At 37.2% G+C, this 25,897-nt stretch overlaps 3 protein-coding genes across 5 annotated transcripts; 2 read left to right on the top strand and 1 right to left on the bottom strand.

Moving 5' to 3' along the window:
* The first annotated feature begins 1,493 nt into the window (after positions 1-1,493).
* On the top strand, positions 1,494-11,382 carry LOC132164532 (P-loop containing nucleoside triphosphate hydrolases superfamily protein). The gene is made up of 11 exons (XM_059575057.1): positions 1,494-2,029; positions 2,167-2,250; positions 2,512-2,679; positions 2,822-2,928; positions 4,921-5,099; positions 6,943-7,104; positions 7,317-7,532; positions 7,968-8,005; positions 8,412-8,539; positions 9,315-10,791; positions 10,983-11,382. The coding sequence occupies exons 1-11, from the start codon at positions 1,807-1,809 to the stop codon at positions 11,096-11,098; spliced, it is 2,898 nt and encodes a 965-aa protein (XP_059431040.1). The 5' UTR covers positions 1,494-1,806; the 3' UTR covers positions 11,099-11,382.
* Positions 1,941-15,304, bottom strand: LOC132164533 (Pentatricopeptide repeat (PPR) superfamily protein). 3 transcript variants are annotated; one of them, XM_059575060.1, is made up of 4 exons: positions 13,610-15,304; positions 13,259-13,373; positions 9,188-9,350; positions 1,941-2,085 (listed from the first exon to the last, which is right to left on the bottom strand). In XM_059575060.1, the coding sequence occupies exons 1-2, from the start codon at positions 15,271-15,273 to the stop codon at positions 13,328-13,330; spliced, it is 1,710 nt and encodes a 569-aa protein (XP_059431043.1). In that variant the 5' UTR covers positions 15,274-15,304; the 3' UTR covers positions 1,941-2,085; positions 9,188-9,350; positions 13,259-13,327. The 3 variants fall into 3 exon arrangements, with proteins under 3 accessions (XP_059431043.1, XP_059431041.1, XP_059431042.1); XM_059575058.1 differs by lacking the exon at positions 1,941-2,085 and having other exon boundaries at positions 9,024-9,350; XM_059575059.1 differs by lacking the exons at positions 1,941-2,085; positions 9,188-9,350 and adding an exon at positions 10,537-10,605.
* A 502-nt stretch (positions 15,305-15,806) lies between these two features.
* LOC132164489 (purin-rich alpha 1) lies at positions 15,807-24,136 on the top strand. The gene is made up of 5 exons (XM_059575010.2): positions 15,807-16,605; positions 16,702-16,749; positions 22,642-22,782; positions 22,913-23,152; positions 23,275-24,136. The coding sequence occupies exons 1-5, from the start codon at positions 16,282-16,284 to the stop codon at positions 23,425-23,427; spliced, it is 906 nt and encodes a 301-aa protein (XP_059430993.1). The 5' UTR covers positions 15,807-16,281; the 3' UTR covers positions 23,428-24,136.
* The last annotated feature ends 1,761 nt before the right edge of the window (positions 24,137-25,897 follow it).

The following is a 25,897-nucleotide window of genomic DNA, read 5'->3' as shown; positions in this document are numbered from 1 at the left end:
TTGTTTGGGTCATCATCGTAAGATGGAACCGAATTTTCTTAGGTCCATTGATTGGTCTATCTTGGAGTAGTTTGCAAACTTCAAATACTCGATCATCCATTAAAGATAGGAGCCTGATAGAGATTGGAAGATTGAGAATGTGGAAAGCTCCTGGTTGGTGAGCTCTAATACAAAGTCATTAATGGCAGCTAAATTAGTCTGGGACAGTGAAAGTGAACTTAAGGCTCTTTCACTCTACCCACCGGGCTGAAGAGTGAAAATGCTTCATGCTGCAAACCATAATGGGGCCCTCACCAACAGGCTGCTCTCTCTATCTCTCTCTCATGCAGTGAGAGGGAAGGTATTTTGTCAAGAAGCAAGAATCCAACAATGATTGTCTGTAAAAATATATATGAAAAAAATGTGGCTTAACTTCATGCTTTCACATGGCCTTCATAGATGTCTTGATAAAGAAAAAAGTTTGCAGGGTTTTTTCCTACGTGATGAAATAGCTTTTAGTCATAGCAAGAGCAGAGACATAAATTCTTTCGTCAGCATTGAGCCCACCTGTGAGATTTCAACTACCTCTCTCTCTCTCTCTTTCCTTGCTCTGTTTCTCTGCTTCTTCTTCAGCTATGCTTATAATATTTTACTCCAAATTCTTTGAAATGGGCATTTGCTCATTCAAAGGTTATGACTAGCTGGTGAGATATAAGTTGGGACTCCCTTGTTGCCGTACTTGACATTTTCACGGTCCATGACCGCTTGTTCCGACATCCAATTTTCGGGCAGTTGAGCTTTGAAGCGCTAAGCGGAGAAATCCAGATTAGTGGTACTCTCTCTGTAGCTTCATTCACCAAATATTTCACTAAATGAAACACAGTCATCTTACTGTTACATTTTCTTTTATATCTTCGTTTACCAATAAAACTATGATTGTGTCTCCTTTCATGGTTTTGAGCTTCCTTCTTTCTGTCTCCACTGATTGCTGATTCTCAGTCTCAGAGACTTATGATGTCCCTCTTGCACCAACTCTTTTATGCCTTCTAAACCTAAACTGTAACAGATTGATCGACTTAGCAAACTAACTAACTATGGGATTCCTTAGCAGCCAGTCACTCTTCCTTTGCATCTTTATCTAAGCCCCATTTGCCTTCTTTGACCATATTATTCTTAAACAAAACTTGCTTCTTCGCCCTCAACTTCTGCCACCCAGTTCTAGTTGATGCATCTCCTAATATGAACATATACTATTATCAAACTATATTGGCTGGTTCTGCTCTCTCCTGGTATCACTTTACAATCTCTACAACATCCCCTGTCAACCTTTAAAGGATGAAATCTATTTGACTACCATTTGACCCACTTTTAAAGGTTATCAAAGGTGAATCCCTCTTCTTAAACCACTTGTTCCTCAGTAACAAACATTGAGGAATGCTATAATACCAAAAAATTTGTAACCAAAAAAAAAAAAAAAAAAAATCGTGTCATGATGCGAGGATGTGCTCCATGCACTAAATGTATGAGAGGTATGTGTTACATGTTTATTGATAATAGAGCTTTCGTATCATTACAAAAATCTTGTAAGAATGGTTTACAAGAGAGACATTTTCCATCATAAAGATATATATCTTTCCCCCGTTTCTCTATTAACTTAAGTTGCACAATTGATTTTAGAATGTATCCAATTATCCATTTGATTCTACAATATCATATCCATTTGTTCGATTTATGTACAGTTACAACATACAGAACGGATAAAAGGACAGAGGAGAAGAGGGAAGACTAACCTGCTATAACATATTTCAGCAGAAGAAGACAAAGACCATGGAGCCAAGAAAACCTGTTCAGAACCTTACAGAAACAATTAATTCCCTACTAGGACGGAAGGCACATTTTACTTCCAGCTGGGTCAAATCAGTTTGTGATATAATAAGAAGCCAACGATCTAAAGGACCATCCATTGAATTGAAGTCAGCAAACCCTAAGACAAGTGATTCTTTTGGAAACAAAGACGATGATTTGGGTGGTGCAATCTCAAAGATTGAAGGTAAATCCTTTCTTTTTCATGTTTGCAGATGTATCCCTGAATGCAGACGTCTGTGCCTGCACATGCATGTGAAATTTCACCTTCACTCAAAATTACTGTTTAGGCCATGCCTATCACTTTTCTTGCCCCGTGAACAGATGAACTGGCTGCCTTAACAGCCAGCATAAGTCAACTGAATATTCAGAGAAGGCAGGTCCTAAATGATTTTCTGGACTTGAAAGGTTAGTCATTCTCAATCAAAACTATCTTTTACTTTGTAGAATGAAAGTTGTTTTGCAATGCTAAATGGTTAAGGAAGAGTATTGCCTTCTTCCAAATCATAAACTTTGAGTAGTCATCTTGGAGAAGGGTTCAAATTAGATGAAGTAGGGTCATCAGTTCATTGGATAATAGGTTGCACTCAACCTGAAAATTCTTTGTAGCTTCTTTGCTGGGCACACCAATATATATTGCAGTAATGTGCTCATCATATTGCACTGCAGGAAACATTCGTGTATTTTGTCGTATAAGGCCCATCATGGTGGGGGAGAGTTTTGGCCATTTTAGACCTGTTGTAGCTTTCGATTCAAGTAATGTTCTTCTAAGGCTTTCAGATAATAAGAGCAAAAGTTACAGTTTTGACAACGTTTTCCAACCAGGTTCATCACAAGGTGCTTGAATTATATCAAACTTTTTTCTCATATCATTTCTTCTTCTTAGCATGTAAGTAAACGAATCAATTCATTATCTGCAAATAGAAAATAAAATATAGTTGTCTGTTTTGTAACGAAGAGTTAGATTGCCAATTTTCAGATGAAGTCTTCTCTGAAGTTGAACCAGTCATTAAATCGGCACTAGATGGCTACAATGCATGCATTTTTGCATATGGGCAGACAGGCACAGGGAAGACTTTCACCATGGTGAGGACCTTCTTATGCCATTATGGGCTTATTACTAAACATGCTCAGGAGTCATTACAAGTTTACACATAACATAGCCAAGCAACATGGTGTTAGGGATAAGATTAGGGGAGATAAGTTTAGTAGGATTAGGATATTTAAGATTAGGATTTAAGTTAATTTTAACATTTGAAATTTTACCAATTTAGGGGTTATCCTATTGTCGTCGATTTAAAGACCATTTACTCTTAATAGGTATTTGGTTTAGGACTCTTATCTCTTATGATTTGGAAGTATTAGTTGGGTTGGGATTAGAGTTGTATTAGAATTGCAGTAGCTTTGCTTATTTTTTAAAGACCATAGATCAATAAACAAATCCTCATAGAGAAATTTTATCAAACAATTATGATCTCCCTTACCCGAAAAGAGCTACTGTGGTCTTTCCTACTCCAAAGGAGCTCTCTGGTTGCTTGTCTTTGTTCTTTGACCTATCACATGGTTTAGGCTTAATGCACCATGTTGAGTATATATGTGTGAGTGTAAAAGGGTAGAGTCTTACATTGGAGATATGTAAAAAATATGAGTGGTTAATATAGCATTGTTGGACTCGAACTTATAAACTTAAGCTTTTGGATTGTGTGGTGTCTCAACATGCTACATTATGGGATCATTAAAAAAAAAACCTCCTCAAGATATCAATCTTCCTAACAAGTGGTATTAGAGTTGATGGTGGTGTGCAGTATGGTGGAGTGGCATAGGCATAGACAAAAGTTCCCTGGAGTACGGACAAAAAGGTGCAAGGTGCGAGCATGGATGAGCGTCCTTGGAGTGAAGGGCAAAGGTTCATGGCATGAGCTTGACAATGGTTCATGGAGTTTGAACAAAGGTGCAAGCTATGAGCATGAACGAGGGTCCCTAGAGAAAGAGCAAAAAAGTTAATGGGACAAAGCACAACGAGAGTCCATGAAGTAGGGACAAAGGTGCGTAGCGCGGACAAAACTCACATAACCCACAAGTGATCTTGGAGAGGGCCCATAAGATTAATATAAGGCTTCCGTTTGTAGCAATGTGGTGATAGACTCACACATAAGAGGGACATTGTTTTTTTTTTTGTGAGTCATAAGAGGGACATTGTTGAGTATATATATGTGAGTGTAAAATGATAGAGTCTCTCATTGGAAATATGTAAGAAGTATGAATAGTTAATATAGCATTGTTAAGCCCAAACCTATAGGCTTAAGAGCACTAGCAGCAGCTTTCCTTTGATTTTCGCTAAGTTTAGGGTACAAAACTACTTTTTGCTTGACTCTATGAAAATATATTTCACAATAATTTCCCTTATCTTTTCCTATACCATTAAAATATTATTTCTTTACAAAATACAATTTCCTACCTACCCTCACTTTTCTTCACACAATCTCCAATTAAAGACAAAAAGATGAAAGAGGAGAGTGAAAAGAAAAATGTTTATATTAAAATAATGTATGGGGAACCACTTTTGGTTCTCTACACATTGGGAAACACTATAGCAAACCTTGAGGTTTGGTTAAATGTAGGGAATCTAATGTGAGTAGATTTTTGTAGTTTTTTTTGAAATTTTCCTTAAATATAAGGAAGTGAATGGCATATAGGGCATCTGCTGCTAATGTTCTAAGCTTTTGAGTTGTGTGATGCCTCAACATATTATGTTATGGGCTCACTAACAAAAAATAAAAACTCCTCAAGGTATCAATTTCCCAAACACACCAAAATACTGAAGACTTGGTGCCCTCAAACTCATGGCATGCCCTGATCTGGCTAATCTTTTTTCTGCTGCAAAGTGACTCAAATAAGTTATCACTTCTATAGCATATTCAACCAAATTATTTGGCGTTTCTGGCTTAAAACCTGATTATGACTGATAAAACACAGATTGTAGTTCATATCCTACTTCACTGATGACTTAACATACTAATCCACTTTGTAGCTTTGAGTTAATTAATGCTATCTCTAAATTAATTTCCTGGATCACAGGAAGGCACTCCAGATTTTCCAGGGGTGGTGCCCCGTGCAATTGAAGCACTCTTTAAGCAAGCGGTGGATAGTAACCATACATTTTTGTTCACTTTCAGTATGCTTGAGATTTACATGGGAAATCTCAAAGACTTGCTCATCCCTCAACCAAGAAAAGCAATGGATCCTATGCCCCCATGGTGAGATGCACTTATAGGCAGTTATTCTTCAGGAACTTCATTTTAAATGCTCACTTTTGATATGTTTAATTAGTACATAAATGAAATCTAAGGTAAAGAAAATTGGAGCCTATTCTTCTTGCATATTCAACCTATAAGCAGCCCACTTCTGCAGAGAAATCTAAACAAGATAATTTGGTACCAGATTTTCATTAAATTACCTAGCTACAATTACCACACACCCAAAATGGAAATATGATTAGTAGAAGAAAAAAATTGGTTAATAGGGGTAAACTTTTTGCTCCAGATCAAATCCGATCATTTATTTCACCCCTAAGCACTAACTTGAGTTGGGTAGTTGGTCCTTCCCTTCATTACATTCTGAAGGTATTAAGATGGATTTGGAACTGACATAGTTGATTGAGTTCCTTCAGCTTTATTTGTTTTCATTCTATATTGAGGTTAGGAAGTGGGATCCTCTGAATCAAATCACATGTTAAACCTAGCATGTCAAAGTTCAAAACTTGCCAGTAATGTATGTGTGATACCTAAATTCTGGACTGCAATCCTCAACCAACCGAACGTAAGTACTAGTTCTGGCTCACATGGTTACCATGTGTCTATAGAGAATGAATATCAGAGCTTACATCCCTGATGTAATTTGACAAAACTGTTATTTACATCAATTCTCAATATCTATGATAACTCTTGGTCCGGTCATTTTAGGATTATGGTTGATCTTTCATACACTGACAATCTGCAGCTCCTTAACCATTGGTTCTATTCCTGCACTAAATTGTCCACTGTTAAATGAAGTAAACTCTTCTCAATTAAGCACTCTTCGAAAAGTCATTCTAAAGTTTTCTTATTTCACATTGTTGCTGCACATTACTCTTTTTATGGGACACATTCGTCTTAAATGAACAAAGAAAAATCAAAAGGTAACATTGACCAACTTCAAGTTTCCACTTTTCCTTTGAAATTTCCATGACCACTAGAGAAGACAATAGACATATTTTCACTATATGTTCAACTATGATTCTCAAATGCTTAAGCCAAATGCATCTCTCATTGTTGCCTTGACTACGATGAAAGCTTACTGGAGAATAATATGATTGGGCCTTTCTAAGTTTCTACTTGTTAGAGTATTCACATCCGGCTCAACAAAATAGCAAAAATGCTATTATGTTGAGCCATGTAGCCAAAAACACTCCTCATCTGGCTAGCTAAATTGGCCAAAAAGTTGTTGAGCAGCTACAAGGCTCAGCAATTATTTTATCATTTCTCTTCTAATAAAAAATTATTTTATCATCTCCTATAAAATATAAAATCAGCCTCTTTCTCCCTCCTTTTATCAAATTTATTTTGCATATTTGAACTTATGGGTATACTAAAATTTGCAATTTTGGTTCAATCTTTTGGTTTTTTCGTATGGGTATTATTAAATTCTTTAATAACATATTCAGTAAATGGTAATATATACTATTAAATTGGTACAATTTAATATAAATCATAATAATTTTCCACCAATTTCGTTGAAATTGAGAGGACGTATAACCTTCATTGAAATTGTTCTCTAACCGAACATGTGTACTGCTTTTCTCAATAACCCAATATCCATGAACCGAATCAAAGTTTAAGAAATATGATTGTTGGAGAAAAAAATAAAGAAAGAATAGAGAAAGAATATTTAAATGGAATAGTGAAACCAAATAGCTAAAATGTTGAGCCAGATATAGATGCTTTGAAAAAGTGGGTAGCTAAAATAAAAGGTGATTTTTTAGCTAAAATTTGCTGAGCCGGATGTTAATGCTCTAAATGTGAAGGCAGTGCTTACTGACATAATTTTATACATTCTATACAGTCTTTCTATCCAAACAGATCCTAAGGGAGGGATTGAAATAGACAACCTTGTGGCCATCCAAGTGAGTGACTTCAACCAAGCGTTGAGACTGTATAGACTAGGATGCCAGTCCAGATCAACTGCTTCAACAAATTCTAACATGAATTCTAGCAGATCACACAGGTAAGTCCTTTCCCTTATTAAAATTATAAAGAACTGCCTTGAACGTTTGAATAAACAGGGGCCCAAAGTACTGAGCTCTGTTTAGCAGGAGTGACAGAGAAGCTTGAAAACCATAAATCTGCTTTGAGTTCGAAGTACTAATTCTAGAACTGATCAATGAACAATAATGATTTTCTGTTCTGAGTTTATCCTTTTGCCTGCTGCTTTAATAGCCTGATTCGCCTATCGATCACATGTTTCAATGCCCCTGAGAGGGAAAGGGAAACAAATAAAGTTTGGTTTGTTGACCTTGGTGGAAGTGAGCGTGTACTAAAGACGAAGGCATGGGGGAGAAGATTTGAAGAAGGAAAAGCCATTAATTTAGCACTTTCTGCTCTTGGAGATGTAATCAATGCCCTTCAAAGAAAAAGGTTTCATGTACCTTATAGGTAACAGCAACACTCAACTCAATGAAGCCTTTTTCCTGATTGAGTAGCAGCTGGCTATACATGTGTGTGTGTGTATATTCTCCGTCATCTAGCTCTAACTAAAGTCACATCATTGATTAAGGTAGAAAAGAGATTCTCACAGACCACAGGAAAACTATCAAAGTAAACTCAATTAATGTAGAATTTGAGATGAATTAGAAAGGTGCTTTTCATTAAATGCCGCTCTTGTTTTATGTTGACCCATCCGTGGTCAGTGAGATCAATTGACTAACAACTTCCAGTTTCCAAATATATATGAAATAGTGATGATTCATTAGGTATGATTATACCTATCAATAAGGGTTGGATATTTAGTGGCTTCTCCAGCATTATGGATCAAACCCTAAATGAGAACTTCAATTTTTTTTTTTTTTTTTTTTTTTTTTTTTCTGACAGGAATAGCAAGCTGACGCAAGTTCTTAAAGATTCCCTCGGTAATTATTTTCCTTATTGACCTTTTTATTACCTGTCATGTGAAATGGTCAATCTAGTCATTATATCATACCATATAGTCAAACTACAAAAATCACAAGCCCTAACAAGCCACTCCCAACCTTTATCATATATATGGTATGAGATGGGTGGTGGTCAGTATTTACCATTCAAGGGTGCCACTTAGGAAACTCATGGAGCAAACGTAAACATGTATCTTTTCTTTCATAGTCACATTTACTTATGGAAATAATTCCATGTAAATGTCTGCTAGGGAGGGAGACGGTATGAATATTTCATTGGAATGTTCTCTTCCTATCAGTGCCTTTGGCATGCATATGATTGTTCTTGTTCATCAGCCTAATATAAACTTTCTCTTGCCTTCATCCAACATCTCCTTAACTTCAGGAGAGGGTTCAAAAACGCTGATGCTTGTCCATGTTAGTCCCAAAGAAGAAGATCTGTGTGAGACAATATGTTCTTTAAATTTTGCAACAAGGGCTAGAAGTATTGATCTGGGGACTGTAGATTCAACTGTAAGTAAATTTAACATTGTGTATCTTACGTTGCCATTTAAGAAATTTAATAATGCTTACTGCTCAATTATAGAAGCTGGAAAAGTACGGATTAAACAGTTAAAAGAAGATCCAAATTTAAATTATCTGGATCCAAGAAAAAGTTACATACTTGATGTTTTCAATTCTTTAAATATTGATAAGATGTTGATGAGTTTATGCTACATGTATGAATTAATGTGTTATTAGCCTTTGTGATGGAACAAGATACATGTTTATTAAATTTTGTATATCTAGAGGAACAGATATTACCAATAAAAAAGGTAACAAGAGAGTCAAAAAGAAAAAAGAAAAAGAAACCACATATATAGAATGTTCAAATATGACTTTGAAGAGAATCACACAGGACAAAAGAAGAATACATTAATAGTCTAGTTAATCTATTATTATTATCCAGGAAAATTACAGTTTTGAAAAAGATGCACTATATTAGATGTTTCCTGTTAACAATTTAATAGATTATAACCTATGAATAAGCATTTTGGTGCATCAAATAACATCCAATACGGCTGTGAGTAATCACAATTCAATGACAGTACTCAGCGCCCAAAAAAAACAAAATGATAATAAAGACATTTCCACCAAGAACTAATAAGTAGGGTGCATTACCTGGTTATTGGCTAGAATTGCCATTTCCAAGCTTCATGGTGGCTGATGCTTAATGTTGCTTCGTCTTATATCCATTTTGATCTTGTGCAACTTGATATGACCACTGAGGTGAAATTTTCAAAAGCAGGAAAAAAGGAACGAGAGGGAAGATGCAATGATAAATCTGCAGCAAAAGATGAAAATGGTCGAGGAAGAGCGTCGAAATGTTAAGAGAAACATTGAAAGGTTAAACGAGAAATTAGAAACACTATCGAGGACAGGACCAAATTCCAATCAGCAGCTGGATGCTACCCATTTATCTATTGGAATGCCCCAACCTAATCTGGAAATTTTATGTAACAAGACTGGAGATGTCCCCATAGGTATCATGTCACAGTTACCAAGATTTATGAGGCCAACTATATGCAGCAGAAGAAAATCTGGAGTAGATTACCAAAATTTGGAAGAGAAACACATATTCCCTGCAAGAAGGAGAAGGCCAGTGTCTCATCGTGCTGAGTCTGTGACCTTCCCTGTAAAGGGTAATTCAGACTACAGCTCAGAGTGCAGTATATCCAGAAGTAGCTGTGTGTTGGGTTTGAACATGAAAGGTAGTGCAGATATTGAAACAGAATACAGCCAAGACACATCTGAATGTGATATTAAAGCGGTTACATTCCCAGAACAGGAAACATCACCAAGGGGTTCAATCTATCAAAATGCTCAACTTAGTCATAGTGAGGAATATGGAAATAGACTGAAAAATAAATGTAGCCCCACAAATTTTATGAAGGTTGACAAGTGGCTTCATCTACATAAGAATGAACCTTCTATCGGTAGTTATTCTTATAGGAGTAAAAGGGTTCTAGCTATTCCTACTTCTGAGAAGAAATATGGGTTGAATGTGCAGAAGCAAGAACACAAGCTTAGAGATGGGAAAGTGCATAATTGTAACTTTAAAAAGAAAGAGATCTTTTACCCTGAAAAATTGGAGAAACAAGTTGATGTTGAGGGAATTAGACGATCCATACTAGAAGAGGTGATTGATAAACCTCAAACACTTATGGAGGACTGTCTCAGTAAGGACTCAAGATCTGGTTCCAAGTGTGTATTGCATGTGATTGATGGTGACTTAATGATACAAAAAAGAGATTTGGTACATTGCCCATTAACAGTGGACAATGAGCGTGGCACTTCTTTTTCACCCAATATTTGTGGCAGTACTTTCTATCCAGATTATGATGATAATGGTGTCAATTTAATGTCTATGATTCAGGCGGTAAAAGGTGAAACAAGATGCCCCGATAGTTTCTTGCCAAAGAACATTGGTTGTTGCCACGTGTTGCCATCTGATTTAGACTATAGTGTTGTCAACCCAAAAGAAGATTCTAACGTCTCATTGTCCTCATCAGCTGTGGAACCAGATTGTCAACAAGTGCCTGCAGTAATAGGTGTGGAAAATAGTAAAAAGGAAGACTTTGACACCTCATCTAGAAGTTCAATGAAAGGGACAATACCTTGCCCACAAAAATTGAGATCACAAATAGCTCAATTGATGGTCAATCCAAGTCCAGAGGAACTAACCACACCTTGTGATAAATCACAGGAATATGAACAGAACGCAGGTAAGGAATATAAAGTCTCAACTAAATGTAACTCTAATTTGCTGATCCAGATCATTGTTCTCAAGCAACACGTTTTACAGGCCGACTTTTGCACAAAATATGAAACTTGAAACTCTGGCTAACAACTAACAGCTAATGGTTCCTTCACATATTAACAAATTCTAAAAAGTTTTCTATTCTATTGTGGTCAGGGATATTGCACCTCCTTAGACAGAAAATTCAGATTGTATACTTCAGTGCACTTCTAGGATTGGGATTTCAGAAGTTGGGTTATGAGCATGACTTCTTCTATGGTTTAATGCTTTAAAGCGTTTAGTGACTCTATTGGCAATTTTTAATGCTTTGAAGTGACTCCGTGACGAGAAGGAGTTCTGCAAACATTACTTGCTGATTTTTTGCTGGTGGCAGTCAGGGTGGAACTCTCAATGGACCTGCAATGTGATCCTCTTATTGTATATGCTAGGTAGGAACTTCATTCTAATAAAGAAATGCGTAATTCATGCACATAATGTACCAAGATGTTTCTGTGTACCATATCTAGATTTATGCCTACGTCTGTAGCTGAAACCCTCCAACTAAAGGAATAAAGAGAATACCAAATTTTTGGATGTGCCTTAGGAAAAATTGCATTGACCACACAAAAGTGTATCAATGGAATTATTTCTTGAGTAATTGATGCAGCGTAGGATTGTGGTGAACAAGAAAAACAGCAAGTTGAAGGGGTAAATATTTCTAAGATTGTGAGACTGTCACAAGAATCAAAGAAATCTTCTCAAACAATAGAGACTAAGTATTCTTTATTTAACAAAACTCAATAATATTCATAAACTGAATTGTTAAAGGCTATAAGCATATATTTATAGCCCAAGACTCTTAGCCCTAAAATAACAATGAAATAAAGTTGGTTTAGAAGTTTATGAAAGAAGATTAAACTAGAAGACTAACAAAGAACCTAATTCAAAATGAAAGACTGCAAGATAAGATAGAATAACAAACTAACACAGAAACCTAGTTTAAAACAAAAGATTAAAACTAAGATAAGTGTCTCTGATGTCTATTTGCGGAACATATATGCCCGAGTGCGCTCGATCGCAACTACAGGGGCGATCGATCGCACAACCAGGGGCCTGGTGCGCAAGTGTCTAGAAGTGCGCTCGATCGTAGGTACACGTGCACTTGATCGCACTTCCAGGAGACCTTGCGATCTGCATCAGTAATGCTACTATTCATACCCATTTATCAAACCCATTTCACATTTGTTGATGTGACATGTTTTAAGTAGTTTCCCATGTCAGCTGGCGTGAAATTGATGTAAAGAGTAGCATTACTCCTATTTCTCTTGCACATCTTTTTATGCATTGAGCTCATTTACTTGTTTTGGAGATAATAGCGCCTTCTTTTAAAGTTTCAAATAAAGCATCATTATTATTCAAATAGATCTGAAAGAGGCATCAACCTTTTACTTCATGCAATCTTTTAGAGAAAAAAAAAAATTGTAAATGTATTTGTTCGGATAAATTTGTAAACATTTTTTTTTTCTTTTTTTAACAAGTTTATAGATTTGTGGCGTCCCGCATTGCCTGGGTATGGAGATGGAGATGTGCTTATATGTATACTTACATCATTTATGACAACAACGTGTTTTAAAGCTGTGATGATCATGATCCCATCAGAATTCCGCACTTAAGCAAGTTTACGCGAGAGTAGTACCAGGAAAGGTGACCTTCTAGGAAGTCTGGTTTGGGATTAGGGAAGTCAAAAGCAGACAATATTGTGTGTCAATGGGGTGGGGTGTTACAAGATTACTCCCAAAGTCTAACAAAAAGCATTAGTGTTCTTTAAGGAGATCTCAATGAGCCATCAACCTTTTAGTTCACACATATTTTAGAAATATAAAATAAAAAAACAGACAGAGATACAAATAAAGCAAACCCTTACCGACCAAAAGGTTTGTAAAATTTATGAAGCCAGAGCTACCCAAGACTATTCCACCCCACACCTATGAGGCTTTGCCACCTAAACCAATGCGTGACACTAGAAATGCAACTAGCACTACTTTACTTTTTACCATGGACCTATTCAAAATCAGTGACCAACAATTTAGAGAAATCCAATTATTGGTGCCAATTGGCTTTCCAAATAGTCTTTTATTGACCGCCAACAAAAAGATGGAATACGTATGAGTTTTTTTGAATGGCTCCTTCGTATTTGTTTTAACAGGTTCTGACATAAAAAAGGAACATATCGGGTGCACTAGGGAAGCCAATATTATGAATGCTGCTGATCCATTATTCCCTCGATAGACATGGTGGTTCATGCACGCTATGCCTGTAAGAATATAGAGCAGGACATGGAAGGATGGGCAGCAGGAAGGGGAAGGGAATGAAAAGAAAGCCCCTACAATTAAGTCGTTGTAAAGCTAAACCATTCAGCTTCTTGACAAGACATAGATTTTGCAATAAAATACCTGCTTTGTTGATGAAATGGCTGGCAAAAACATGCTGATGCACTGAAGCTTTCTTCATGACCACGATGTCTAGAACGTCACGTAGTACATCTTACAATATGAAAATGGCTCCCAACTGCAAAGGAGTCCAAAAAACATTGATGGTGCTCATCTGATCTTGTTTAAACAAGTTTAAGGTCAAATCTTATCAATGAGTTGGAATAAATTAAGTTTTTAATTCGTGAGGCAGTGGTGGCACATCAGGTGATTCAGGTGGTTATGACACATTATATATGTCCCTAATGGTACTCAAAGCTAGTGCAAAACCATATGTCGTAAATAATATATAATACTGATTACTTATTCATATACCTTTTTTGCACATGCCCAACCATCTTCGAATGTCCATTTATCGTACATAGAACTTCATATAACCTATCGAACTGCGGATGTGATTTATCTCCTGCAATGAATTCATGAACCCTATTGTTCACTTCAATGAAACTCCCACCTGGCATCTTCTTTACATCCGTGTCTCTCATCACCTTCCTTACCATCCCAGAGTCATTCCACCGACCAAGAGCAGCATATATGTTAGATAAAAGTGCATAGTTTCCACTGTTATGCGGCTCCAAATTTAATAGATGCCGCAAAGCATGCTCTCCAAGATCGGCAGCACCGTGAATGTTAGAGGCAGCAAGAAGAGAGCCCCATATAGCAGCATTTGGTTCAAATGGCATCTGCCTAACTAGTTCTCGCGCCTCTTGGAGGTAACCGGCTCGACCTAGTAAATCGATCATGCAGCCATAGTGTTCAATTTGTGGTTCAACGCCATACCTTGATCTCATGTCGTTGAAATACCAGCGCCCCACTTCGACCAATCCAGCATGGCTGCAAGCAGAAAGGATGGCGATGAAAGTGATTTCATTTGGCTTAACTCTAGCCCTTTCCATGCGAGAAAACATATCAAGAGCTTCTGTTCCAAGTCCATGCAGAGCCAGTCCAGCAATAATCGTTGTCCAAGTTACGACACTTGTATGCTTCATACTTTGAAAAACATCTAGTGCTTTCGTAATGTTGCCCGATTTTGCGTACATGTCAATGAGTGCATTGTTAAGAGGAATAATCTTGTATAACCCGTGTTTTTCTATGTAGTTATGAATCCATTCCCCTAGCTCGAGGGCCCCCAACTGGGCACATGCAGAGAGTACAGCCAACATTGCGATTTCATCAGGCTCCACATCCTCAAGTTGCATTCTGCGGAAGAGCGAGATGGCTTCGTCAGGCAGGGACATCTGAGCATACCCAGCAATGACGGCAGTCCAAGAAATCACATCCCTTTCAGGCATGCGGTCGAACAACTCCCGCGCAGTGTCTAGATCACCAAGCTTGGCATAACCTGCAACCATTGCATTCCACAGGGCGACATCTCTAAATCTCACCCCGTCGAACAGTCTACGGGCGTCGGGAACACATCCACAGGAGGAATACATTTGAGTCAGAGCGATGACCACATTAACATGGGAGTCCAACCCAGTGGCTATAGTTTGAGAGTGAATAACAGTTCCGAATTTAACCGCGGATAGTCGAACAACGGCCTTGAGTACAAAAGGGAAAGAGTAAGTGTCGGGTCGTAAGCCGGCGAATCGAATTCTGTTATAGAGAAAGATGGCCTCTTTAGCAGAGTGAGTGTGACTCTGAGAGAGAGCCTTGATCATGGTGTTATAGAGATATATGTCAGGTTGTGTTTTGTGGGTGAAGACTGAATAAGCGTAATCGGAGAAGCCCAAAGAGGATGTGGCGGAAATGAATCGGCTGAGGAGGAGGTTGTCCTGGTCAAGGCCTCTGAGAACCATGTAGCCGTGGGTTTGGAATATGTGGTTGAGGTCAGAGCACCGCTTTAGCAAACAAACCAGGTCTGGAGCTGCTGTCGTAGATATCAACCGCTTGCATCTGTATTTGGATAAGAATATTAATCCTCCTATTCCTATTCCTAAGGAGGAGGAGGGTGATCTTGGGAGGCGGGAGCAGAGCATTGCTTTTGACTTGAAAGAAGAGAAGAGGGGCCGGCCGTTGAGTTGAGCTCTCTCTTCTCTGAGCGTAGCCTTAAGTACGAGGTTCCAGGCTGACGATGTCCATAAAAATAAAAATAAAAGTCCTTTTTCCCTTTTTTTTGTTTTTGGGCCTACTACTGAATCATAGAGTCTCGACTTTGTTGGGCCGGAGTTATTCTCATTTACTTTTGAATGCAAAGTTAAAAACAAAAAAGGAAAAATGGAAAAAAGAAAAAGAAAAAGAGGAGCTGCACCGAGTCCGAGGATGATTCCTCCTGAAGCCTGAAGGTAAATAGCAGTATCTCCAATTTTTTTTTTTTTAAAAAAAAATCAGAGCTTTAGATGTCACGGAAAGAACATCGTCGTGGAAGTCAATTAAAAAGCGGTTGGGCGGTAACTGGTGTCAGCGGATGAAAAGTTTTAGCTTTGTCTGTAACGAGGTGATGGATGTATGATGTATAAAGGGAATTCCGGAATTAGTTACTGCAAGCAAAAGGAATACTAACAGCGAGTGAATAGTTAACAGATGCAAGCGCCTCCCTCCCCCTCTCTTCCCATAAAAAACGCGATTTTGGTTGTTTAGGACATGAGAGAGAGAGAGAGAGAGCATTTGAATTATTATTATAAAATACCAACTACTGGTAGTAATAGTATGAATTTTTATGAATATATGATATGAAAGAAAAAATAATAGGCCAAATATGAAGAAGGGACTGAGTCAATTCCCACCGTCTCCCATCCATCATCCTCCTCCTCCTCCTCCTTCAAACCCCTAATTTACAGAACGAACCGCTGTTACTAATTGTGAGCCATCCTCCAATTATTCTTCAGATCTGCTACCTACCACTCTCTCAAACCATAATTGATTAGTCTTTTCTTTCTTCAATTTGCTCGATTCGAAGCCCGAGTGAGTGTTTTTGCTTTGCTTTTGATTTAGAGCGGTCAAGGTCTTAAGGTTTTGGGGCTTAGGGCTAGGGATAGAGTTTTTGAATGGAGGGGAATTCGGGTGGTGGGAGCGCTGCTGCTGGCGGCGGCGGCGGTGGTGGTGGTGGTGGTGGGATGATAGGAGGAGGGATAGGGAATGACGTGGAGCTGCTGTGTAAAACGCTGCAGGTGGAGCACAAGCTCTTCTACTTCGATCTCAAGGAGAACCCTCGGGGCCGCTATCTCAAGATCTCCGAGAAGACCTCTGCCACCAGGTCCACCATCATCGTCCCCTTCTCCGGCATTTCCTGGTTCTTGGATCTCTTCAATTACTATGTCAATTCCGATGATCAGGACGTCTTCAGCAAGGAATTGCAGCTCGACACCAAGGCATTTCCTTCTTTCTTTCTCTGCCCTCGCCCTTAATTATTTATTTATTTTTTTCCTTTTTATCCATTCTCTTCTTCTGATTAGTTTACTTTTCAGGTGTTTTACTTCGACATTGGCGAAAATCGGAGGGGTCGCTTCTTGAAGGTGCTCACTCTTTCCTCCCCCTCCTTCCTCTGTTTTCCCCCCTGTTTTCTTTCTATAAACGAAAAACTTCTCTTCTACTATATCATCATTTTTTACATTCTTGTTTACCCATTGCTTTCGCTCTTCACATATTACTACTTCGTGCTGCTTTTGTGGTTCTCCGTTCTCTGTTACATCACAACTTTTTCTATATTTTGACACTTTAAATTCAGCAATGCGTTTCGATTTGAGATGATTCCACTGTATAATGCACACACATTGCCCCACATCAGCATTTGCTTTGAACTAATTCTATAACTTCGTGGAGTGGGTATCACCAGCCTTGGTTGATGCCTTTCATCTATTTTCTCTTCCTTTCCGTTACCTTCTGATGGGATCATGATATCCTGGAAAGAAAGTCTTATCAACCATCCTTGACATATGAGTGTAACTAGTATCATTGTATCAGAAATAATAGAGAATCATAGAGTTCCTAACTATTACTCTCTTAAAGTTTGCATAAGTTTGTATCTTGGTGGACTGGGTCAGATTCAACGTTAACCATTGCAAAACCCGTTGCTTAGATAGACTGCCTTCAACTGCACCCAGCCCAATTCCACTTCAGGTTCTAGGTTTTTGAGTTAGATTTTGTCCTGCCAAAACCCGCATACAATCACACAGACAAATACATACAGACTAGGTTGGATCTATTTTGTTGGGCTGGGTTCAAGTATAAGGTTATCTTTCCTTTCAACCCTCCTTTTTTCCCCTTCTTTTATTTTATGCATCTTGTGTACTTTGCTTTATAACGTGTCTTTATGGTCAATTGGATATTCTGACATTTATTGGATATCTTACGGATATGCTTACATTTATTGGGAATTGTATTCAATAATATGTCGATGGATGAAAGTTACAATTGTTTTTTTTCAAGCAAGGGCAAGGAATCCACAAATGTGTCCTAGGTTTGGGTCCCTTTTTACCCCTTTTTATTTGCCTATCAGATTTCTGAATGTGGCAGCTGCTTGAAAAGTCAGTATCTTGTCTGATGAGAGTTTACTTTATCTTCTAGAGAGGACAAAAATTGGCAGTTTTCCTCGCTATTAATACCAATTGTGACTGACTTCGCTAAGCATTTTGTGATTGAAATTATATTGAGTTCACCTACCTAACTACAACTGGTGTAAGGGTTCTTGCCCTTGACACCATATTTACTCCTTGTTTAGGAGCCTTTTTCTGATATTACTTTAAAGTTTATGTAGCTTACAACCAGCGTTAGTGATGTAGAACCAACAATAATTACAAAAATTACATGGTTAAAGTAGGGAAAAGGGAGGAGAAAGGTATACTTCCTGTGTAGTGTATATTGGGATTATGCCCCTCTATGCTCTTTAATGAGATTGAATTATTTATTTAAAAAAAAAAAAAAGAGAGGATAAATAAGCTAAAAGGGGGAGAAAGAAAGAAGTTAAGGGAAGAGAAAGAGAGAAAAAAGCTAAAAGGGGGAAAGAAAGAAGAAGCTAAGGGGAGAGAAGGAGAGAAAAAGGAGAATCAATTTCACATATTTTTTTATTTCATCGAACTCTGCCTCCATTGGAGTAAAAAACACACTTAATAGACTAACAACTAAACCCTAATATAGGGCAAAGCCTATTTATTGAATTACCAAAAACATCCTTTACTCTTGAAATTAAATAAAACATAAAACTAAATACTAATAACCCAATTAACTAATAGGACCTAGATAAAAACTACAAGGGCCAATATTACCAGAAAATTTAAAAAATATAATTGATCTCTAAAATTAAATTAGAATTTGTGTCTTGCCCCATGCATCAGTTAGGTTAGAGGCTCATGTTATGTACATGATGCATGCACTTCTTTTTTTTTTATCTTTTTTTTTTTAATGATGTCTAACTGGACACTGGTAGCTACTTTGTTATAATATTCATAAATTGTCTTATGTTCATGTTGCCCACATTTAGGTGTAATTCATCTGATGGATCTAGATTAGGTACTAACACTGTTGGTTGCTGATGGGGTAGTGGAGGGGGTTATGCAGTCATGCCTTGAGCTACTGTTGTATGATAAACATGAGAAAGTAAGTGCATGTAGTGAATCATAGGAGCTGCTAAATACTTGTAGCCTGAACATAGCATGACTTCCAACTACCATGTATGGTTGTTAAGGGAATATGCATTATCAGTCTTACACTTGGTGTTGGAATTTTACTTAGATTTATGCCTAGTATGAGGGCCAGTATGTTGTGGAGAGAAGCTTATTGGCGACCGGTAATGTTTAAAAAATATGTTAGTCAAGCGGGAGGTTGGTGCTCTAATGTCGTCACTGGGTCATATGAGGTGAGTTGGAAACATATTAAGAGGGCCTCGAATGCCGTCACTAGTTTTGTTAGTATCAAGGTATTTGATGGTGGTCGAACCAGGTTTTGGCACAACATTTGGTGTGGGGAACGTTCTCTAAAGGAAACCTTTCTGGAGTTATTTTGCATTGCACGGGATAATGATGCTTTGGTGGCTAACCACATGTTAGCTCATAGTGGAAAGATGCATTAGGATATGAATTTATCATATTGCTGCATAATTGGGAGGTGAACATTGTCTCTTCTCTTTTCAATGGTCTATATTTCATTAGGTTGGGTTGGGGCATGAAAATAAGCTCCGTTGAATTCCTACAAAAAGACGATTCTTTGAGGTCAACTTTTTATATAGTTCTCATTCCTCGCATTGATTCCTCTTTCCGACGAACATTTGGAGGTTAAAGGCTCCTTTAAGGGTGGCTTTTGTCAATTGGACAACTTCCTTAGGAAAAATTATTGGTATGGATAATCTCCGTCAGCATCACATCATTGTGATGGATTGCTGTTGTATGTGTCAAAAGAGTGGGGAAACACATGATCATCTCCTTCTTCACTGTGATATTGAAAGAGAGATGTGGAATTCGGTTTTTCAGATGTTTGTATTAGAAGGTATGCCTACATGATAGGTGGAGCTCTTGGCATGCTAGAAAGGAAGGTTTGGTCAAAATGATAGTGATTTTAACATTGTTTGAAGATTGCGAGAAGACGGCTCAGAGCTACAACTGTGTTTTCTTAAATCACTCTTTGAGTGGATCTCGTTTTACACCTTTTCCAATAATTCTAGCTTTGTAGATTTTTGCGCTCTCTTTTCTCATTCTTGATCTTGATGGGTGTTTTTCTCTTGTATGCACATGTGTACTTGAGTTGTGTCCCTTGAACTTTTAATGAATTTGCTTTATCTATATAAAAAATTGGGAAAACTTCACAAAACCCCCCTAAACTTTGATGTTTTTTGAAAATAATCCCTCGAAGTTCAAAAACTCTTAATTAAGGGTATCGAACTTTCAATTACCTCATTCTATTAGAATTTTCCTTTAAATCTTGTCAAAATTTTCAAAATACCATTGTTTTTTATTATAAAAAAAAAAAAAATAAAAAAAAAAAAAATTGTAAGGATTCTAGCATTTATTTATTTTTTAAAAATATAAAAAAAATCTTTGCAATTTTTTTTTTAATTAAAAAACATAGGGGTATTTTGGGCATTTTGACAAAAATTAATGGAAAATCCTAACGAAATGGGTTAATTGAAAGTTCAATACCCTAAACTGAGAGTTTTTAAACCCTTTTTTAAAATTTTTTTTTTTTAGGGGTAGTATCAAAACGAGTGGAAGTTCAAATGGAGTTTTCTAAATTTTCCCCAAAAAAATAAGTATAAGGGCCGAAACTTAAAAAATGTGGGGGACAAAATTGGGGATGGGGGTTGTATGAGATTTAAGATTTGGAAGTCAGATGAGAAACATGCAATTGGTATTGGTTTTTTCATTTTTATTTTTGGGAAACTATATCTAGCCCCCTAACTATCACCTCAATTGCAATGTCCCCTGAACTAAAAAAAAAAAAGCAATTGACCTCCAAACTACTTGCTCTGTTCACTTATCCCCTTGTTATAAATTTTTCGTTAAATCCAATGAAAAAAAAAAACAGAGATGTGGGTCCCCATGGAAGAGGAGACCCACATGGGTCTCTACGGATGGAGGAGACCTCGCTATGGGTCTCATCCGGGGATTTCTTTTAATTTCCATACATTTCACCCGGGCATAATAGACTTTTTCATGCGTTTTCCATCCAAGTTAACCCAAAACCCTAATGACAAAGGAGCTAATAGTTTGGAGGGTCAATTGCAAATTTTTTTAGTTTGGAGGGACATGACAATTTTTTCAAGTGTAGTTCTTTTTTTTTAAAAAAAAAAAATGATGAAATATTTTACTTGATTTGACTTTTAGATCCCAATTTTGCAAATTTAAGATTTGAGTTTACTTTCATTTTAACATACTTCACTCAAAAATGTTCTTGAATGTAAAGCAAATTTAAGCACTTTCAAAAAGCTTGAGCTCTATCATGTCTCCTCCATCTTTGCTCCTACATGTGTTATGGGAGATAATTCACTACTTCAAATATAAATCCTTGCTTTTTTAGCCAATTATGACTTGCCTACAAAATACTTTTTTGAGGGGTTTGCGTTTCTCCATGCACCCCAGTTTTATAGTGCACTATATGTAACCCAAATTATATGGTACTTGAAGGGGTTAAGAGGTTAACATCTTGCTGCGCGTATGAGAGTAGCAGTCCGATGTACTTGCTGCCCTGCCTATTTGGGGAACAGGGCCTAGGGAGCCTGTCAGTTACGTTGCTAATTTAATGAAAAGAAAGGATGTCTCAACTCAATTCCTTGAATCATGCAAGCTCCTTCTTGAGTCAGTTTGCAAATGTTAACGGATATTAGCTTGGTGGCTAGAGTTGAGGGTTATATTTTGGAGGTTGTACTCAACCTATGCAACCATCCACAGCCTTCCTAAGGGTACAGGGTGTACTTGGTCTCTCTCTCACCCATTCCTCTGGGACACCTGACGCTCTACTGATTTCTGGGACATGTGTTACCCTTAGTGTGTCCCACACATTAAATGGCTTCAAGCCATGCTTCAAATGATTCCAGTTGGCTGGATGATGACGCTGGTGATTCTCATTAGCTTATGTGAGACCCACTACTACTATAAGTAGCCCCTTGTGCTAGCAATCTTTTTTGTCCCATTCAATGTACCTAGAGAAAGAGACCTTAATGCTTGGATGGCAACCCTCTTAGTGGATGGTTTCAAAAAAATATTGAAGTAGCCATCAGGGAACCTAAAGCACTGACTATTAGCCTGATGCTCTCCTCAGAACTGCCCCACTCTCCCTCAATCTACATTCTCAATCATTTTTCTTTTGTCTGTCAGTGCTCTTGCTGTATCAAATCCTAAGAACTGGAATAATCTTCTGCGAAAGTTTTCTCTCAGCACCAAGCCACCAAACCTTTTTTTTTTTTTTTTTTTTTCGTATCTTCTTTATTTTTTAGTAATATAATGATGAACCTGCTAAGAATCTTACTACCAAATCATCACCCTCTTTGTGAAGCACCCTTTGACCAATTGAACTTATCTATCCCGCTTGAGGAGTAGCCTTTGGCAACTTTTTGGCCCAGCCATCACTGAAACTGGAGTGTTGCACTACATTGGGATTCAAGTTCGCAAATTAGAGAGGCCACTTTTCGACAATGTCAGTTTCTTTTGGGCTCACCGCTCTTTTGATTGTTAACACCTCAAAGGTAGGGCATATTGATCCAGTTTCTTCCAGTTTGAAACTTTCTTGAGCAGATGTACTCTTGGTTTTCCCTTCTAAACGTTATTGTACATCTGTCATAAGTTACCTGAGCTGGTAATTGTTATGATCTTGCTTTTCATGATCACTAACAATTGTGAACAGGAGAAGGAAATTGTAAGTTAAGACTTTTTATTTTTTGTTCCCAGAGAGTAATGGCTCTAATAGATTTGCTTATGCAGGTATCTGAAGCTTCTGTTAGTAGAAATCGCAGTACAATCATTGTTCCGGCAGGAAGCTCCAGGGATGAAGGATGGGCGGCATTTAGAAACATCTTAGCAGAGATAAATGAAGCATCAAGGCTTTTCATATTGCCCAATCAGGTGTGTCCCTATTTTTCATGCATAAACTTTTCTCCTTCCTGTTTTCCCTGTGAAAACATTTCCACTTCTGATGTCACTTTTTTTTTTGCCTCTCTATTTAAACAATTCCCTGTTTGTTGCATGCTTACAGCCAAGTTCTGAACCTTCGGAACGCCTTGGGCTTTCAGATGATGTAGGCGCTGGCTTCATCTCTGGCCACAGTAGTCAACCTGCCCCAAGTTCTGAATTGAATGTGGACAGGTCTGTTGAATTGCCAGCACAGGATGAAATTAGTAGCATGGGGGCTTCAAAAGTAATTAGAGCTGATCAGAAAAGATTCTTCTTTGATCTTGGAAGCAATAACAGAGGCCATTTCCTAAGGATATCTGAGGTGTGCACAGAGAAAACTTCTCTTAGAGAGCCTACCGAACATTTGTTCGTGTACTTTCTTGTTGAAGGTTTATGATGACAAATATAGATGCATATTATCCTGGAATGCTATGAATTTTGCAGGTTGCAGGTTCTGATAGGTCCTCCATCATTCTCCCCCTGTCAGGTTTGAAGCAGTTCCATGAAATTGTGGGTCACTTTGTGGAGATTACCAAAGACCGAATTGAAGGAATGACCGGAGCAAATGTTCGGACAGTGGATCCCCCTCAAAGATGAATGCTAGCCTGGGTTTTGGCGATAAAAGAAATGAACCCATTTGTCAAGGTTTTTTTTTAGAGCCACAATTAGGTGTTTGGTTAGGGGTGCGGTTATGCTTTCAGTTGTGGTCAGTTGTTTGCTTCTCTTTCTTTGTTATCTTATTCAAGTCTGAAATAACCCGATTTCTGTTTGATCAACAGAAAATTCGGAGATGCTTGCCTAGCTTAATTTCGAACAGGGAATAACAGGGGGGGAAAAAAAAAAAAAAAGGAAGAAAAAAACTTGTTATGGTCAGTTTAATAGTGTGGCACCTACATTACATTATTAATAATGCTCATTCAAGATGTGATTTCTTTCCACTTTATTTTCAGCTCCTAGCTTGTAATGCAGGTTATCAATTATACTTTTGTTTTAACCATGGTTACTAGCAGATTGCAAGGACGTCAGCTAAGAGGCCTTTGGTGATTATACTGTAGGGAACCCAAGCGAAGAGGTAAACAACATAAGCATGGGTATAAGGTACCATCCAACCTCAGTGTTGGTCCGAGTCACTCTGAGGGAATTTGGAAATCCTAGAGTTGGATTATCAATGGACCCACCAAGTTTCAGGTCTGGTGATGTTAGCACTTGACTATTTATGATTATGACTGGAAGAAGAAACTTGGTCTGAGGGCTATGCTCTTACATTGCCAACATTGTACAGTTGATAAATTTCCTTTGTAACTTTTACGTGATACCACGCATGCATACATGGTGCGTTGCGCATTTACCAATTACTAATAGTGCTATCATTCTCACTAAAAATAAAATTAAAAAAAATGATGAAAACTTCACTTTAATCTCCTGAATTATTGTGAATTTTAATAAGATCTTCAAAATTCAAAAGCTCTCAATTTATTTCTATCAACTTTCAATTTCAATCAATTTATCCCTGCCGTTAGTTTTAGCCATTAACTTTTAATGGAAATACCTAAAAAACCCAAATTACCCTTTGATTTTTTTTTTTTTTTTAATTTAATGTGAAATTAAAGGTAAATTTGGAATTTTATAAAAAAGTTTGGGGTATAAATGTCATTTTATCACTTTTAACGTCTAAAATCTGACAGAATGAGATAAATTGATTGAAATTGAAAGTTTAAGGGGATAAATTGAAAGTTTTTGAAATTTATGGTGTTTTCTCAAAATCCGATAGTTCACGGGTTTAATGAAGTTTTCCCAAAAAAAAGGGAGGGGCTATCATTTTGCGGCTAAGTCATTATTCCTTATTCCTTAATAAAAATATCCAAACAATTCTGAAAAAAAAAAAAAAAAAAAAAAAGCAATCAAAAGTGAAAGAAAACACACCCAATATAGTCTTTTTACCTTCTTTTTTTTTTTTTTTGAATTTATAGGGGTATTTTTGTCTTATTGAAAAAAATTATGGTCTTTTTTGTTTAATTTTTTCTATGTAAGGGATATACACTCAATGGAATAATTCAGTTTTAAAGTATCCATTAAATTTCAGTTTTTCAGAATTATTTAGTTGTTTGTTTATTTTGGGCAATTAAGGTCTTTCTCTTCCATATTTGTTATTATTATTTTTTTTCTTAATGAATTTATTTTTCAATTTTCAATTCTTAGTTTATATTGCTATAATATGTTGTCGGAACAATCTTAACTCTATTTGGCGTCAAGGTGTTTTGGCCTGAGATCAGGGGAGCTAAAGGCTATGTGGGCATGGATAAAACTTGGGGGAGGAGCTCGACCTAGGTGATTGTGCCATAAGTTGAGTTTGTGTGGTAAGAGTGATTTAAGTGGAGTTGTAAATGAATAAGTCTGTTTACGAATCTGCTTGAGATTAGCTTGGATAAATTTAACTCAGACTCTGGATCCCGCGAGTCCTTCCTCTTTCTACATCCTTTTGGATGATAAGGCATGCCTATCATGTTTTATTCAGCCTTTGTTCCACTATCAACCACGGGAATGGTTTTGCCTGCCTCACTTTCCTTTCCCGTGGCAAGAGCTCGTTTGCCAAGTCCAAACTCCCACTCAATTGAATGAGGGTATAGAGTTTCATCAGCAACCGTTGATTTGGTTGATTTTTTATTTGCATGTTTGCTGAGGTCAAAGCACTCCGTAGTAGCCGCACTTTTGGGTTGTTCAATCGATTAATGCTCTTAAACATAGCTCGTATAAGGCTCAACTTATTAGCTCATATATATATATATAATATTGTAGTGTATAAATATTAACATACTATTAAGAATTAACTAGTATAGTACGTAGCATGTTAATATACTAACATAATTAGTTGATAATTAAAATATTAATATGTTAGTGTATATTAATTATACTTAGTTATTTACATGTATGATAATTAGTTATATGTAAATATTTCTTTAATTACTAAACTATTTAATATACTAAATATGAGTTATGATAATATTTTAATATACTATTAGGTATTATGACTTTATTTTAGAGTTCACCCACTTGATTCATCCACCCT

This window comes from Corylus avellana, chromosome 8, assembly GCF_965113065.1.
Source record: "Corylus avellana chromosome 8, dhCorAvel1.hap1.2, whole genome shotgun sequence".
NCBI lineage: Eukaryota > Viridiplantae > Streptophyta > Magnoliopsida > Fagales > Betulaceae > Corylus > Corylus avellana.
This window is presented reverse-complemented; position numbering and strand designations above follow the sequence as displayed.